Below are 13,837 nucleotides of genomic sequence, written 5' to 3' on the forward strand. Positions count from 1 at the left end.
TTATTGTGAACAAAAACTTACCAAATTACCCAACCTGTCATAATTATTAATATCTATGTTTTGTAAAAAAAATTGAATTCATTTTTTTTAGTGTGTAGATTTCCTCAAAGGGTTTAAAAAATATTTTAAATTGAAATATTTCCGTTAATTCTTAGAAGTAGTGGGCCTTACAGGGTTAATTACTGTGGATTAAGATTTTTAAAATCTTATATATCAAGGTAGTAGGTTTATATTAGCTGAAAATGTGTAAAATGTTCTATTTTTTCAGTTTTTAAAGAGCTGTTGCTGAGTAGAATAACCCTGAGAAGATCTGATCAGTAGTGTTGTGTTTACTATTGTGTATTGAGGTAAACCTGTGTGCCATTAGCAGCTCCTTGGTGTAAGCTTTAACATTAACATTTTGAAAACACCCTTAGCACCAATTCATTGTGTGGGTTAATGAGCACATGCAACCAGGTAATTACAAGTGTTTGTTGATACTTTTTAACAAAGGTGTTAAAAATCTGCACGACTGTGCGTCATCTAAAGGTTTCACTTTAGCTTGAAAAAAACTGCCCCCTTCTAAATTTGTAAAATACACGAAGTTTGTGTTTTTTCCTCAACAAAGCCAGCAAATTGAAAGGTAGTGAAGAGTGTTTACATAATTATAGGTAATTTGAGCATTTGCATATAAATGATGCATTGTATTTGGAGATTGTCCTCTGTTGCATTAGCTATCCCCCATGAAAGCAAGCTGTGACCGGTAGAAATCAACTGCTTTAGCCATGTGAGTCTTCAAGGCTCCCTGTCTGTTCTGGTTTTGGATTACAGAAAGTCTATTATAATATGTTCCAGATTCAACTCTTTTGTTTGAACGATCATCCAAAAACACTAAAAAATACAATATTGTCTTGTATTTTGTTGTATTAACAGCTTCCAGTCAGCTTTAAGTGTATAAATTCAAATTTTTAAAAATGAAACTCCCCACTTTGTTTGATTCAAAAAAGACTAGTTTGTGTGAAACTGTTTTGCAGAACCAGAAACATGGTGGCTTTTTAACTACAGTCAGGGAACTAAGTATTTGATCCCTTGCTGATTTAGTAAGAAATAGACAGTCTGTCATCCTCACGTTTATTTGAACAATGAGAGATAGAAAATCACAGAAACAACAAAAAGAAAAATAAAGAAATCAATTTTAAAGACTAACTATTCTTTGCATTTGATTGAAGGAAATAAGTATTTAAACGCTCCGGCTGAAAAGTACTTCGTTGAAAAACCCTTAAAAAATAATATCTGACCCCAGAGGTCAGATATTTATTGTAGTTGGTGATCAAGTTTCTGCATAATAAGGAGGAATTTTGGTCCACTCTTCTTTACAAATGACTTCAATATCATTCAGATTTGGTGTCTGTTGCTTAGGACCGGGTCCAGAGACTGGCTGAGCTTCCATGACCTCAATCTGCTTCTTCTTCAGTTGGTCCTAGGTTGTCTTGGTTGTATATTTTGGGTCATGATCCTGTTGGAAGACCCATCCATCTCCCAGTTTTAGCCTCCTGGTGGAGGGAAGGAGCTTCTCACTCAGGATTTGATGGTATATGGCTCCACCCATCCTCCCATCCAAACGGTGAAGTGACCCTGTACAGATACCACCCCCAAAGCATAATGCTTCCACCTCCATGCTTTACAGTGGAGATGGTGTTCTTGGGGTCATAGGGAGTATATATTTTCCTCCAACCACGATGGGTTGAGTTGATGCCAAAGAGCTCAGTTTTGATCTGATCTGACTTCATTACCTTCTCCCAATCACTCTCTAAATCATGAAGGTGCTCACTGGCAAAGTTCTGGCGGGCCGGTATATGGGCCTTCTTAAGCAGAGTCTCGTCTTCTCCCAATTCCAGTCTTGTTCCAGTCTACAATCTTCTCCCTTAAATCCACAGAAAGCTCTTTAGTTGTTCATATGTTGAAGACTTTGGAGTCTGATTGATGGACTGACTGTGTGGACAGGTGTCTTTTCTACAGCTGACAGGCAAGTTAGGGGAGTCTAACTGGTCTGTGTGAACCAGAGCGCTTAATTGGGGATCAAATACTTTTTTCCCCTCAATGAAAATGCAAATAAATGTATATACATTCTTTAAAGTTGATTTCTTGATTTTCTATCTCTTACTTTTCAAATCAACCTAAAGTTTGGATCATAGACTGTCAATTTATTTTTTGGTGGGCAAACCTACAAAATCAGTAAGGGATCAAATACTTATTTCCTCCACTGTATATGTGTGTGTGATGTTAGCTATCATCAAAATGTGCATTCCCACTGTTTTTCTGCAGCGATACCCTTCCTAATAGGGGCCATTACAAAATTCCTGGATTTTGTTTTGGTTTTATCGGGCTTCTTAAATCATCACCTCATCTTTTTTTTTTGTCTCAAGAGCACCATATAGCTCATTATAGCAGAACTTAATTAAGGTATCAGGATTTAATGGCATGTTTAGAGCTGATTTAATTAAATCATGTAATTGCTTTTATTTTCCCCTCAGCATATGAGCTGCAGGAATGCCCAGACCCAGAGCCATTTCGTTATGGAGTAGTGGTTGGTGCTGGATATAATGTGGGCCAGTCCATTTCCTTTGAGTGTCTGCCGGGGTATCAGCTGATGGGACACGCCATCCTCACCTGTCAGCATGGTACAACCCGCAACTGGGATCATCCTTTTCCTCGCTGTGAAGGCAAGTCCTGTCACATTTTCTGTGATGTCTCCAGTGTTTTGGCGATTTTACGCTTTTAATTCAGTGGAAAACTAGTTTAATATTTGAATGCAAAATGTTACTAATTATAGAAAAACTTCCATACCAGATATTGCATCATTAGTGCAAATTGCAGCCATGGAGATAATTATTATCTATTATGAATAATGTAATCAAGCTGAATTATTATCCCATATTAATGAGGCAAAGTACTCTTCAAAGACAATCAATACAGGGCTAAAGAGGAGTGGAGACAAATAAAGGCTGGAAAAAAAGAGGAAAAGGGAAAATAATGGATGATCTCTCATTTGACTCGTCCTTGACACACATTCTCACACTCCAGCTGTCGATTAGTCAATAAGGCAGGCCAAATTACATGGGAGGTGATGGCTGTGACACTAGAACTTTAAACAAGTCGGGAGAAGTGTGAAGGGCTGTAAATCCTGAGGAAGCAAGAGATTTTTAATGTCTTGATTACAATTTTCTGTGTTTTGGTTTGGCACAACCAAAAACCTACATTGACAAAGATACATGGACAGAACATATCAATATTGTGATTATTTGTTGCCACATTAAACTATTATGCTTTTTGAAAAACTTCACAGCAGCAAAACTTGCAATATACATCCTAGAGCAATAATAAGGTATTTACACATGTACAAATAAATGTTCTAGGTAAAATTAGTAGTTTTTGTCTATTGTACACTTTTGTCTGCATGTATTTACTGGCGCCTTTAGTCTGTGTGCGTGTTTTGGATGGTTTCCTGGTTGGCATAGTTTTGATGGCCTTGGCCTGGTGTGATAAAATAGTGATAAAGCAGGAGAAATATTAAAATATTCGAATGTTGCGTTTCTAAAGCATTGCTGTCTGACAACATTGTCCTCTTCCCATTACCTGTGTACACTAAAGTTTCAAGTATCCGTACTTCATTTGATTCATATTTATTTGTTGAAAGAAATCTAAAAACGAATAAATGATGGAATCTAATAAACATACAGTGGTTACAATATAATTTTAGAAACAATAGGTTGAGGTGTTTGTAGCCTTTTTATTTTTACAACGTAAGTAAATGTGACGGTTTGTTTGAAAAATTAATTTTTTTACCTTTTTAAACAAGTCAAAGACAAAACTTCCTTCTAAAAACGTTATTATTTATTTATTTATTTTTTAACAATTTTTTCCACACCAAAGCTTTTTTTTTCCCTTTTCCAAAAGGACATTGTTTTTGTTTAGCCCTTGTGCTATTCTAGGTACTTTGACATTGTCTTGTGGGGTCATCTGGACCCCACAAAACAATGCGCTGAACGTTTTTCTTCAATGATTTGTGATCTTCACTGTTGTCCATGGATTACATGAAATCCTTTCCACCTTTATCCACCTTTGTCATGGTAGGGAGAACACGTCAATGGTCATCTTGACCCCCATAGGATATCACAAGGGTTACTGATGTTGAAGAGATATTGAGAGAGACATGGCACTCTGTCAAAATGTTTGGTTGGGTTTTATCGTGAACATGTTTGTGTAGGTAATGAGTAGTGGCATTGGAGTGTTTTTTTTTCTTTTTCTTTGTATAAGTCACTAAGCCCGGTGCACCTTAAAGTGCGAAAAACAGGGTAATTATTAAGTAGGAAACTAATCTGAGTTTTTTTTATTTATTGTGTGTCTTGTAATCACTGTTTAGAAAAGCTTTAGGTTTACATATGTTAGCTGGAAAAAAGCACCCAAATCCTCATCATTTCTTAATCTTATAATTTCCTGGTTTAAATTGGTGCTAGCATACTGTACACTAAAGGCAATTTGACCAATTTACTGCCTGCCCCTTTTGTTATGACGCACATCATACTTGCTCCTTGTCTATAGGAGTGTTTACGGACCTGACACAAATCTGTGATGGAGGAGCTACTGCCAATCCACATTTTACAGACTCTTTGCAATTTTACGGAAAAACTTAAAAGATGTTATGATTCTGTCTTGGGTTCGTTTGTTTTGGAGAGGTTTAAAAAACACCGGCAAGCATTTTTCCATGTTCATGATATCACCTAGAGACTCTTCCAGTACGATGAGGTTCACCTTCTGCTACAGGGACTGTGTCTGAATGATGTCATTTGCGTTTGACGAATTGCAAAGGTAAAATGAAAAGTAGAGGACCTTCTTGTTCTCATATTAATACACATAAAGCATCATAAAGATTGGAACAAGCACAAACAAAAACTAATAAACTACTTCTTCATTTTGGTTTTGGACGTGTTGTTGTTGTGTTGTTATCTACGTGGGGTTAACTGGGTTATCTGTTAACCCAACATAAATTTCACCAAAGTTCAAGTTGACTTGAAAGTTTTTACTGCAGGTTAGAGTTTTTGATCTTCCATTCTGCCACGCCACTCAGAAATTGCGCCACTTTGGTCGCTCAAATTGTGTTACAAGACTTTTTGGCTTTGATTTAACATTGACACTGGACGCCCCAGGCATGCAAATTGGTGTGACTTAATTGTTCCATTAGTTTGGTTTGTTTAATAAAGATGTTGGAAAACTTTTCCAACTGTGTTTTAAAATCTCTCTTTCTCACATGACTCAGACAGAACACATATTTCAGGTTTTGCCTAAATAGCTTGCTAATCAATTCTTTACGCCGAGGCACAACTCCATATTGTCCAGGGTTTAATCAATAGCTATGATCAATACTTCTTTCAACAGGTGAGGCTGCAGCAGAGGTAAGGATGTTTGGCCAGGATACTGAAGTATCAAACTGTAACATGAAAACACAAAAACTCAGAAAGAAAAGGAGGATGAAACAATTCATCTCTGCTTTGGGTCCATTCGTTTATGCACAGGTATCCAAGGACGGGTTGCTGAGTCCTATGGCTGGTTGCTTGAGATGCCTGCACTGCTGTGAATACTATCCCTTAATAATTTACGCTGAAATTCGTGTGTGAGATGCACCAACAGGAATTTTGAGGCTTCAGTGGAGATTTTTTTTTAATCCTTGTGAGATGTTTGAAGAATCGTAAAACTGTTTTTTCCCCCTTTTCATTGGTAGAGGCTTTCGTGTGCAAAGGGGATTAAGCTGCGTTCACACCTAATGCGATTTGCGTGTCAAATTCGTGTGGGACGCCTCTCTTTCGACGCGTACCAAATGATGTCGAGAGATAGGGTTTATTTAAGAGTTCCTCCGTGATGTTGACCATCTACTGCAGGAGCTGCGTCTGAATGACAGCGCCATCAGGGGAACGTCCGTCTCTCTGTTACCCAGTTGAGGACTTGCTGTCGTGCAACAATCCTAGTCCAAAAAAAGATTTAATCAGAGGATCTTTTTATTGTTGTCTCATTGAAAAAAGAAAAATATTGCGATGTTCAGGAGGAGAGTTGGTTTTGGACTCCACCTGCTGATTGCATCATGTGCCAAAGCTCAGTCTTTGATTGGCTGACGTGATGCATGTCATTTTCCAAAATTCAGATTCTTTTAAATTTTGATGCACCATGCTATGACACTCAAATACAGACATGACTCACAAAGTGGTCCGCTGTTAAACCGATGCACCCCCAACCCGACGCTCAAATCGCACAGCAGGACCTCTGACTGTCTCTCAGTCCTCTCAGTACTCACTTAAAGTCGCAACTGGACGCCTCTGACGAGCCTATGGCATTCGGTGTGAACGCAGCTCAAGTCTGCATGCTTGACCATGTTGTTGGTGCATCCGTAGAACATTTCATTATTTTATACATTTATTGCCTCCAGATTTTCTGGACCCGGTTGTGGGGTTAATCTTGATATGCTATTACTGTTCTCCACTTCCCTTTCTCAGGTTTCACACAAAGCATATCTACTTCTTAGACACAAATGGTGTTCACACGCACACACATCAAGACCCCGGCGCACACCAACACCTCGAGTCTCATCCCTGGACTCTCTCCCTTCAACCTCAATGGAGAAGGGTTGAGGTCTTATCTTTGCGAAACACTCCGTCCAGCGCCCCACTTACTAACAAGCTTTACTGGCTAATCTTTAGCTCAGACAAGTGCCTGGGCAATAGACGAAGAGGGAAATAGAAAGAGATGGAGACACTGAGAAGGGAAGCAGAAGAAGAACAGAATTAAATATGATCCTGCTCTGGTGCTTGCAGTCGATTTATTTGCATGTAGCGCTGGTTCCTGGGCTCTCAGATTTATGTACATATTTCCTTAAGTTCTCCCCCTCACAATTTTGTCTTACAGTCCCCTGTGGTGGGAACATCACCTCAGACAATGGGACCATTTTCTCTCCTGGATACCCAGAGGAGTACCCCAGCTCGGCTGATTGCTCCTGGCTGATCACAGTGGCTCCAGGCTCTGGTATCAAACTGAACTTCACCTTGCTTCAGGTTCACGGGCCACATGACTTCATCACTGTATGGTATGGAATGACATTTCCATTTCCCCTTTACTTGGTCTCCTTGGCACCGTATCCTCCTTTTTAAATATGTTGCTCAAAATTGATGTCCAGATCTGCTTGCAGGTCTGGCCAGTTCTACTTTCTTATCTCCAACTCAATGTCACTCCTCTCTGTTCCCAATTTCAGCTCTTCTCTTTCACTTACCGTACTCACCTTTTTGCACTTATGAAACTTCTGTCCTTGGATTTTTGTGATATTAAGCTTTTTCATGAGCTTGAGTGTGATCATATCTTACTTTTTTTGTGAATACCATTCTCTGCTTTAGCAGACCAAATATTTGATTATATTTACATCTTTTACTCACGTATGCTGTCAAATTTAGTGCATTATCCAATTATATTCAGTGTAATCCAAGCAATAATGTTTCATAATGTTTATCCTGTTGTCTGCATGTTGGTGTTGAATTATTCATAGACATATATTGCCAGCAAATCTTACTATTTAACTTTCTTTATAACATGACCGATAAGGTCAGGCACACATGCATAGAGTACAGATTTTAACATTTCATTGTTTTTTTTATGGCATTTTAAAGTAGGGATGTCCCAAACACGTTTGTTTTGGGGCCCGATCCGATTCTGAGTTATTTGATTTTGAGTATCTGCAGATTCCGAGTCCTGATCTCATACTTTTGTATTACATTTAAAAAAAATAACAGATTTAATAAACAGATCCACCCCCCCCCTTTTTTTTCTTTTATCAACCTTCTTTGATTATTTAACACTTAAACAGAGCATAGCTGTGAAGTAGCTTTAACAATACAGTAAGAGTATTTTTTACTAGTTGATATAGTTGACACTATATCTACTAGTAAAAAAAGCTAACTTGTATCTAGTAAAAACTGGTGATGATTATTAATGTGGAAAAAGTTTGGGTACTGTTGCTTAAAGTATTTTCAGCTATTAAACGTTTTTGATCAGATGTGATAAATATATCCATTAAAAAATCTTAAAAGTTCATAAAAATTTCCTTTAAAATTGTCACTGTAACATAAATGCCATGAGTATTTATGACTAGCTCATCTCAATGGAACCATTTATCATCATTATTTTTAAGAAACTATAGAATTATTTTTTTAATCACTTTAGACTGGGCATCCACATGCATGGACATCACATTTTGGGTTTTATTACCACAGTACCTCATTCTGCTTAAGTGGGGCTCTGTCAAAGAGAAATAAAAAAAGCCTGGTAGGATATGTCCGGATGTTTTGTTAGTTGATGCTGTAACTCTATGACTGACTGAGGCTCTGGGGGTGACGTTTCCTTCTATTCTATGATGTGTCAGTGAACCTGCCATATGTACCACTAGAGACAAGGTTCTGAATGCATAATGGCTGCCAGTCCCAGTTGATCCCCTTTACCGAGACAGTCTCCTAAAATCCCAGCTCAGAGACCAGGGCTTTTTCTGCCAGCCATCTTGGCAGCTTCATGACCACAATAGGCCACATCATAGGCTGACTCCTGCTTTTTATGCTCCTAACAGGAATCAACCTCGGAAAAGTGAGCCAAAGCAACACATTTTGCATTTTGTGTTTCTTCACTGGAAACGTCAGCTACTTTGAACTTTTCCAAAAATGTCCTGCAGAGCCTTGATGAGAAATATCATGCTCTTCACTCTCCAGTCGGCTCTGCAGTGTATCTGTCCTCTGAACCACCGAGCCAAGGAAATGGTCCTCGTAATGTCGGCTTGGCTGGAATGCTGTCAGGCAGTCGTCACTCGCCAGCCGTTTCCAGAGCTGCTTGTAATCTCTCATGCACAGTATGACAGCCAAAGACAGATGGTTTTTAAGCTGAATGGTTGTGGCAGGAATCTGAGGACTGGTTTAATCAGCCATGCTCACACAAGGGGACTGCCAAGGCAGGGGCACAGCTTCCAGAGACCCTCCCTGCTGTTGGAGGGGCCGGGCCAATCCAGACCCGTCATTGTGTTTATTTGTAATTTCCACCTGATTGTGACATAATCATCCAGAGCAGACCAGGGTAACTGCCCTATGTTTAACGTGATGGCGGCTTGATTTTGCTATCCTGGTCAAAATGTGTCGTTTGCTAGGAACGTGTGTTACACCGAAAGCTTAAAACGATTTCAGAAGGACTTATTATTTTATTACATTACACCAGGCTTAGTATGAGCCAACTGAAAGTTTTTTTTTCCATTGTTACTTTCTTATTAGCAAATTAAAAATACAGATTTTTCAGAATTTGTAGTTTTTTGTTGTTGTTTGTATTACACAAATCAAATATGGAACTGAAACAAAACCCAAAAATTGAGGCTTGAACTGAATTGCAGGGAAAGTGAATTGTTTGCCACAGGGACGGTTAGATTTAAAGAACAAACAAATGTAATCAAATTCAAGCTGAGGTAATTGTCTCTTCTAAAATATGCTTTCCCCTCCTTAGGGACGGTCCACAGGAGACAGCCAGGAAACTGGGTATTTTCACTGATGGAGAACCCAATGACTCTCCCAGTAGCACATCCAACCAGGTGCTCATTCGTTTCCGTAGTAACACAGAAAAGGGCGGATTGTTCCGTATTGGTTACCAAGGTATTTAAATTACCCTAACAGACTTTCTTTGACGGATTCCACATCCTCAAAGTTTTGCTTCTTTATGTTTTCGATGCTTTGAATGAAGCTTACAGACTGCAGTACTGCCTGCCCCCACCCATCATTCCCAATGCGGAGATCCTGATGGCAAGCAAAGAGTTTAAAATTGGTAGGTATAATGCAGCCACAAAATGACACCCGCACACACAGACCAATTGTTAAAACTTGATTATTTTTTTTTACTGGCTGTCAGTTTCATTGTGATGCGTGAAAAGTGCTGCGCTCTAAAGCAGTATTGTCCTGGCTTTGACACTTACACAGCTTTTGTTCACTGACTTCAAAGTAGAGGTGTTTTGTACTAAATAAAGACTTAGCATGACCTGCTTTACCATAAAAATGCTTTTATTACAGAATAATGCACAATTTGTGAAATCAACGGATTCATGACGATAGCTAAATTCAGTGTCTGTGCTCCTTCAGGTGGAGATGAATCCCTTTTATTTACTTATTAGTGAGACAGATGCAGTCATGCTTTTATTTTCTCTTTTGTCTAGTGCCTCATTGTTGCTTCTGTGTCGGATATGTGGTGTTCCAAATAAAATTGCATCAATCCTTGTGATGTTTGTTGCGATTCTCCTCCTCTGACAGCTTTTTCCTCTCCTCTCGTTGGGTATTCAGGGGATATCGTCCGCTACAGATGTCTTCCCGGCTACCAGTTAAGTGGGAACAGCATTTTGACCTGCCGCTTAGGAACACACTTGGAATTCGAGGGGCCTCCGCCGTCTTGTGACGGTAAGTGATTCCGTGCGGCGTGAACATGTCCTGCAGGATCAACGCCTGCCTTCGTGTGTCTTCACTTCCAAGGCTCAGGTCTAGAGTGGAAGCCTCTTATTTTAATCAAATCCCAATTTCATTTGTGGATCTTTACCTTAATTCTTTTTCTGCACAGACATAATTGGAGAATACATGTTAAATCCTTTGCACAAACCCTCAGATGGATATATGTATCCTGGGGGCGTAACAGCCTGGTAGGCTGTTACGCCTGATTATTCCATGCTTCATTCATTCAAGATCTGGAGATTTTGGTCAGCAAAGGAAACCTGGATGTTCAAAGTTTTTAACAAAACTCGTAAACAGTGAGTTTATCTCATCAAGATGGTCTTGTGAGCTTAGTTTTTTTTTCTGCCAGGCATTGTCATTGTGCTCCAAATATACACTCAATCACAAGGTTGTGCTTTTTCTTATTTACATCTCCCATGGGGGGGGGCTTTTCTGCCTGTAGTAATGGGGCAACAATTGCAAAGCAGCTTGGTACCATTTCTAATCTCTGCAGATGATAGTTGGCTCCCTTGAGGTTGAGGGCTTTCCCTGTGGTGCTTTCTTCGTACTGAGACGTACCCTCCCAGAGGAATAAAGTCCTCCCCGCATGCAGCCTTATCTTAATACCTCTTTCTGTTTGGAGCACATTACCTACGGGTGAAAGACGGGTGCACACAAAGGTCCTTCTCGTTCCCATACATCTTTAATTCTCTTGCATTCTTTTTTTTTTTTTTGCTTTCATCCTGCTTGTGGGATGCATGTTTGCCCAAGCATAGTCAATAAATGTAAACAGTTCAGAGTTTAAAATAGAAAAACTATGCAAATGTTCACAGCAAGAGGTGAAAGGGCTGCCAAGCAAGAATGCAGATTAAAAAAAAAAAAAAAAAAATGAAATAAATCAGAGACGTGGAGGCAAGCGCAACACTAGGGAAACAAATGTGGGACAAAACAGGAAGCTATGTTCAGAAACACAAAACAGTAAAGGCCCATTACAGCAAACTACTGGCCACTTCCAGCTAATAGGTAGTCATAACTGCACAAACACCCACTGGAGCTTTAGTCCCAACCACTCTTATGGTGGATACGGGCTGACTACAGGTGAAAAGAAAGGGAAAATTGTAGGTGGTATGCAGGTGCTCCCCACAAACTTTAAAGACAACTAGCATCACCTAGTACCGTATTTTGACAACAGTAGGCTGCACTGGGTTACAGGGCGCAGTCTCAGTTATGGGTGATTTTTTGTTATTTGACACACACAAAAGGCGCACCGGGTTTCAAGGCGCGGGCACGTTGAAACACGAGGCCTTACTCTCAATGTGGGTGCCGCCTATTTCATGACGTCAACCTATAGTCTGCCTCGGCAGCCTGTCTGTGTTTTGCCCACGAAAACAAACAACATCCACACTTTTGCAAAGATGGATGTGCATATTGTGGAACCTTATAAAAGGAGTACACCGATCACGTTTGTGTTAACCTGGTGCGGTGCTGGTAATGCAGGCTCTTCCTGGAAGGGGCTGTTCTTCACTGGTCTACGTCACAATGTGTGAAACCGCTCGTTATCATGGATTGGGAGGGGCTGGTGCTTTGAGAGCAATATTTTAGAGGAATACTCAGAAATGCCTGAACGGATCAAAATACCACTCAAGGGTTGTTTTTTGTTGTAAGGAATGAACATTATAATAAACTGTAAAGATCAAGAAGCTTATTTAGCATGAAATAGATCCTTTAAAAAAATCCAATGTATGTATATATATATATATATATATATATATATATATATATATATATATATATATATATATATATATATATATATATATATTTTTTTTAAATGATTTAATTGCACCACAGACAACATAGATATTATAAATCCAAGCTTTTATCTGGGAACTTTGCAGGCCTGCACAGTGATTCAATGGTTAGCGCCATTTCCTCACAGCAGGGAGGTTGTGAATAAAAGGCTTTCTGGGTTTTTTTATGTTCTCCCTGCTAATGTGTGGACTTCCTGATTTGCTTTTTTCCCATTCCTTAAACATTTTAGTTTCTTAATCTACATTTGTTCTCGGTGAAAGGTCGGCGTGCCGGGTAGACCACCATAATCCCTAATTGAATGTGGGCATGAAAGAAAAAAAAAGAGAAATCTCTACATACATAACTTCTGAAGGAGAAGCCAGACCTTTACAGTAAACCCTGTCATGTTTCATTTGTTATCTTCTGGAAAAATAATCACGAATCCAAAAAAGGAGCAGGATTTGTTGCTAAACAGAATAAATTAACAGTCGTCTGACTGAAAGTTTAATGAGATTCATGCAAAATATCTGTTTATATCTGTTGTTGATTTACTTTTTTTTATATTTAAAGGTAAACAGTTACAAAAAAATATACAGCCCTCATTTTCCCTTGTGCTTACTCCATGCGACAGGTAAGGATGAGATAGATTTCAACAGATAATCCTCAGGTTAGGATAAGGAAGAGACTCATTGGAGGGTTTTTCGTGCTGAGAGAAGAACCGAGTAAGAGCAATTAAAGTTAACTTCTGGGAAAGTAAGCCCTGTAAAGGTGATCAAGTTTACTAAATGGGTGAAATAGTTGGAAGTCGGAGAGATTAGAAGCAAAGGGAGAAGAAGGAGGCCAAGTGTAGTTGGAGGGCAGCGAAAAGGCAAAACGCGCAGATCATTGGAATGCTGGGGACATGGCGGCTGCAGCTGCACCTATCAAATCACCACTCGGAGCTGACAGGCACAACCCCTCCTGCCCATCTAGGGGCCGCTACCCCCTTCAACCTTTTATAAACACACTCAATCTCACCCCCCACTCTCCTGTGTATTTTCTGAATAAGCCTCCACACTTGTCTCACTTGTGCCAGGACTACACAGTGCAGAATGTTGTCATTCCATCATCATCATTGTCTCAAAGATGGTGGGGGGGGGGGGACTGTTACCATAGCCGCTCCTGCAGTGCAGCTCATTCCGATATTCCCTCCTCATTCTCTCCATTCCCTCCCTTTCTGCCACTGATTCATCAGTTTCCTTCCATGTAGTATTTGTTCCCATTTGTCCTCTTTTGCTTCCCATTTTTTATTATTTGACACCTTTTTTGCACATTCATAACCACAATGGCAGAGCTGGGTGACAGTCTATAAAATCTTTTGATTTATTGGATAAGTGTTCCCAGTGATCTTTTAACTATGATTATGCTGATTATTTTAGCCAAAAGAAAAAAGAAAAACAAAACAAAAAACTTGTTTTTCTAGAGAAATTGTTTTCTAGGACATAGTTTCTGCAAAGTGGCAGGAGTTGTGAAAATCACCCCTGATTTGTGGG

At 39.4% G+C, this 13,837-nt stretch overlaps 1 protein-coding gene across 3 annotated transcripts in view; it reads left to right on the forward strand.

Annotated features, from left to right (window-relative positions):
* csmd2 (CUB and Sushi multiple domains 2) overlaps window positions 1-13,837 on the forward strand; it is a 280,249-nt gene that overhangs the window by 223,566 nt on the left and 42,846 nt on the right. For all 3 annotated transcript variants that reach the window (XM_023959868.2, XM_078955368.1, XM_023959867.2), the window contains exons 43-47: window positions 2,514-2,702; window positions 6,934-7,111; window positions 9,550-9,695; window positions 9,784-9,864; window positions 10,374-10,487. In XM_023959868.2, the coding sequence (XP_023815636.1) occupies window positions 2,514-2,702; window positions 6,934-7,111; window positions 9,550-9,695; window positions 9,784-9,864; window positions 10,374-10,487 (708 nt within the window). The remainder of the gene's footprint in view (window positions 1-2,513; window positions 2,703-6,933; window positions 7,112-9,549; window positions 9,696-9,783; window positions 9,865-10,373; window positions 10,488-13,837) is intronic.

This window comes from Oryzias latipes, chromosome 11 (genome assembly GCF_053564925.1).
Source record: "Oryzias latipes strain Hd-rR chromosome 11, Olatipes_Hd-rR_3.1".
Lineage (NCBI taxonomy): Eukaryota > Metazoa > Chordata > Actinopteri > Beloniformes > Adrianichthyidae > Oryzias > Oryzias latipes.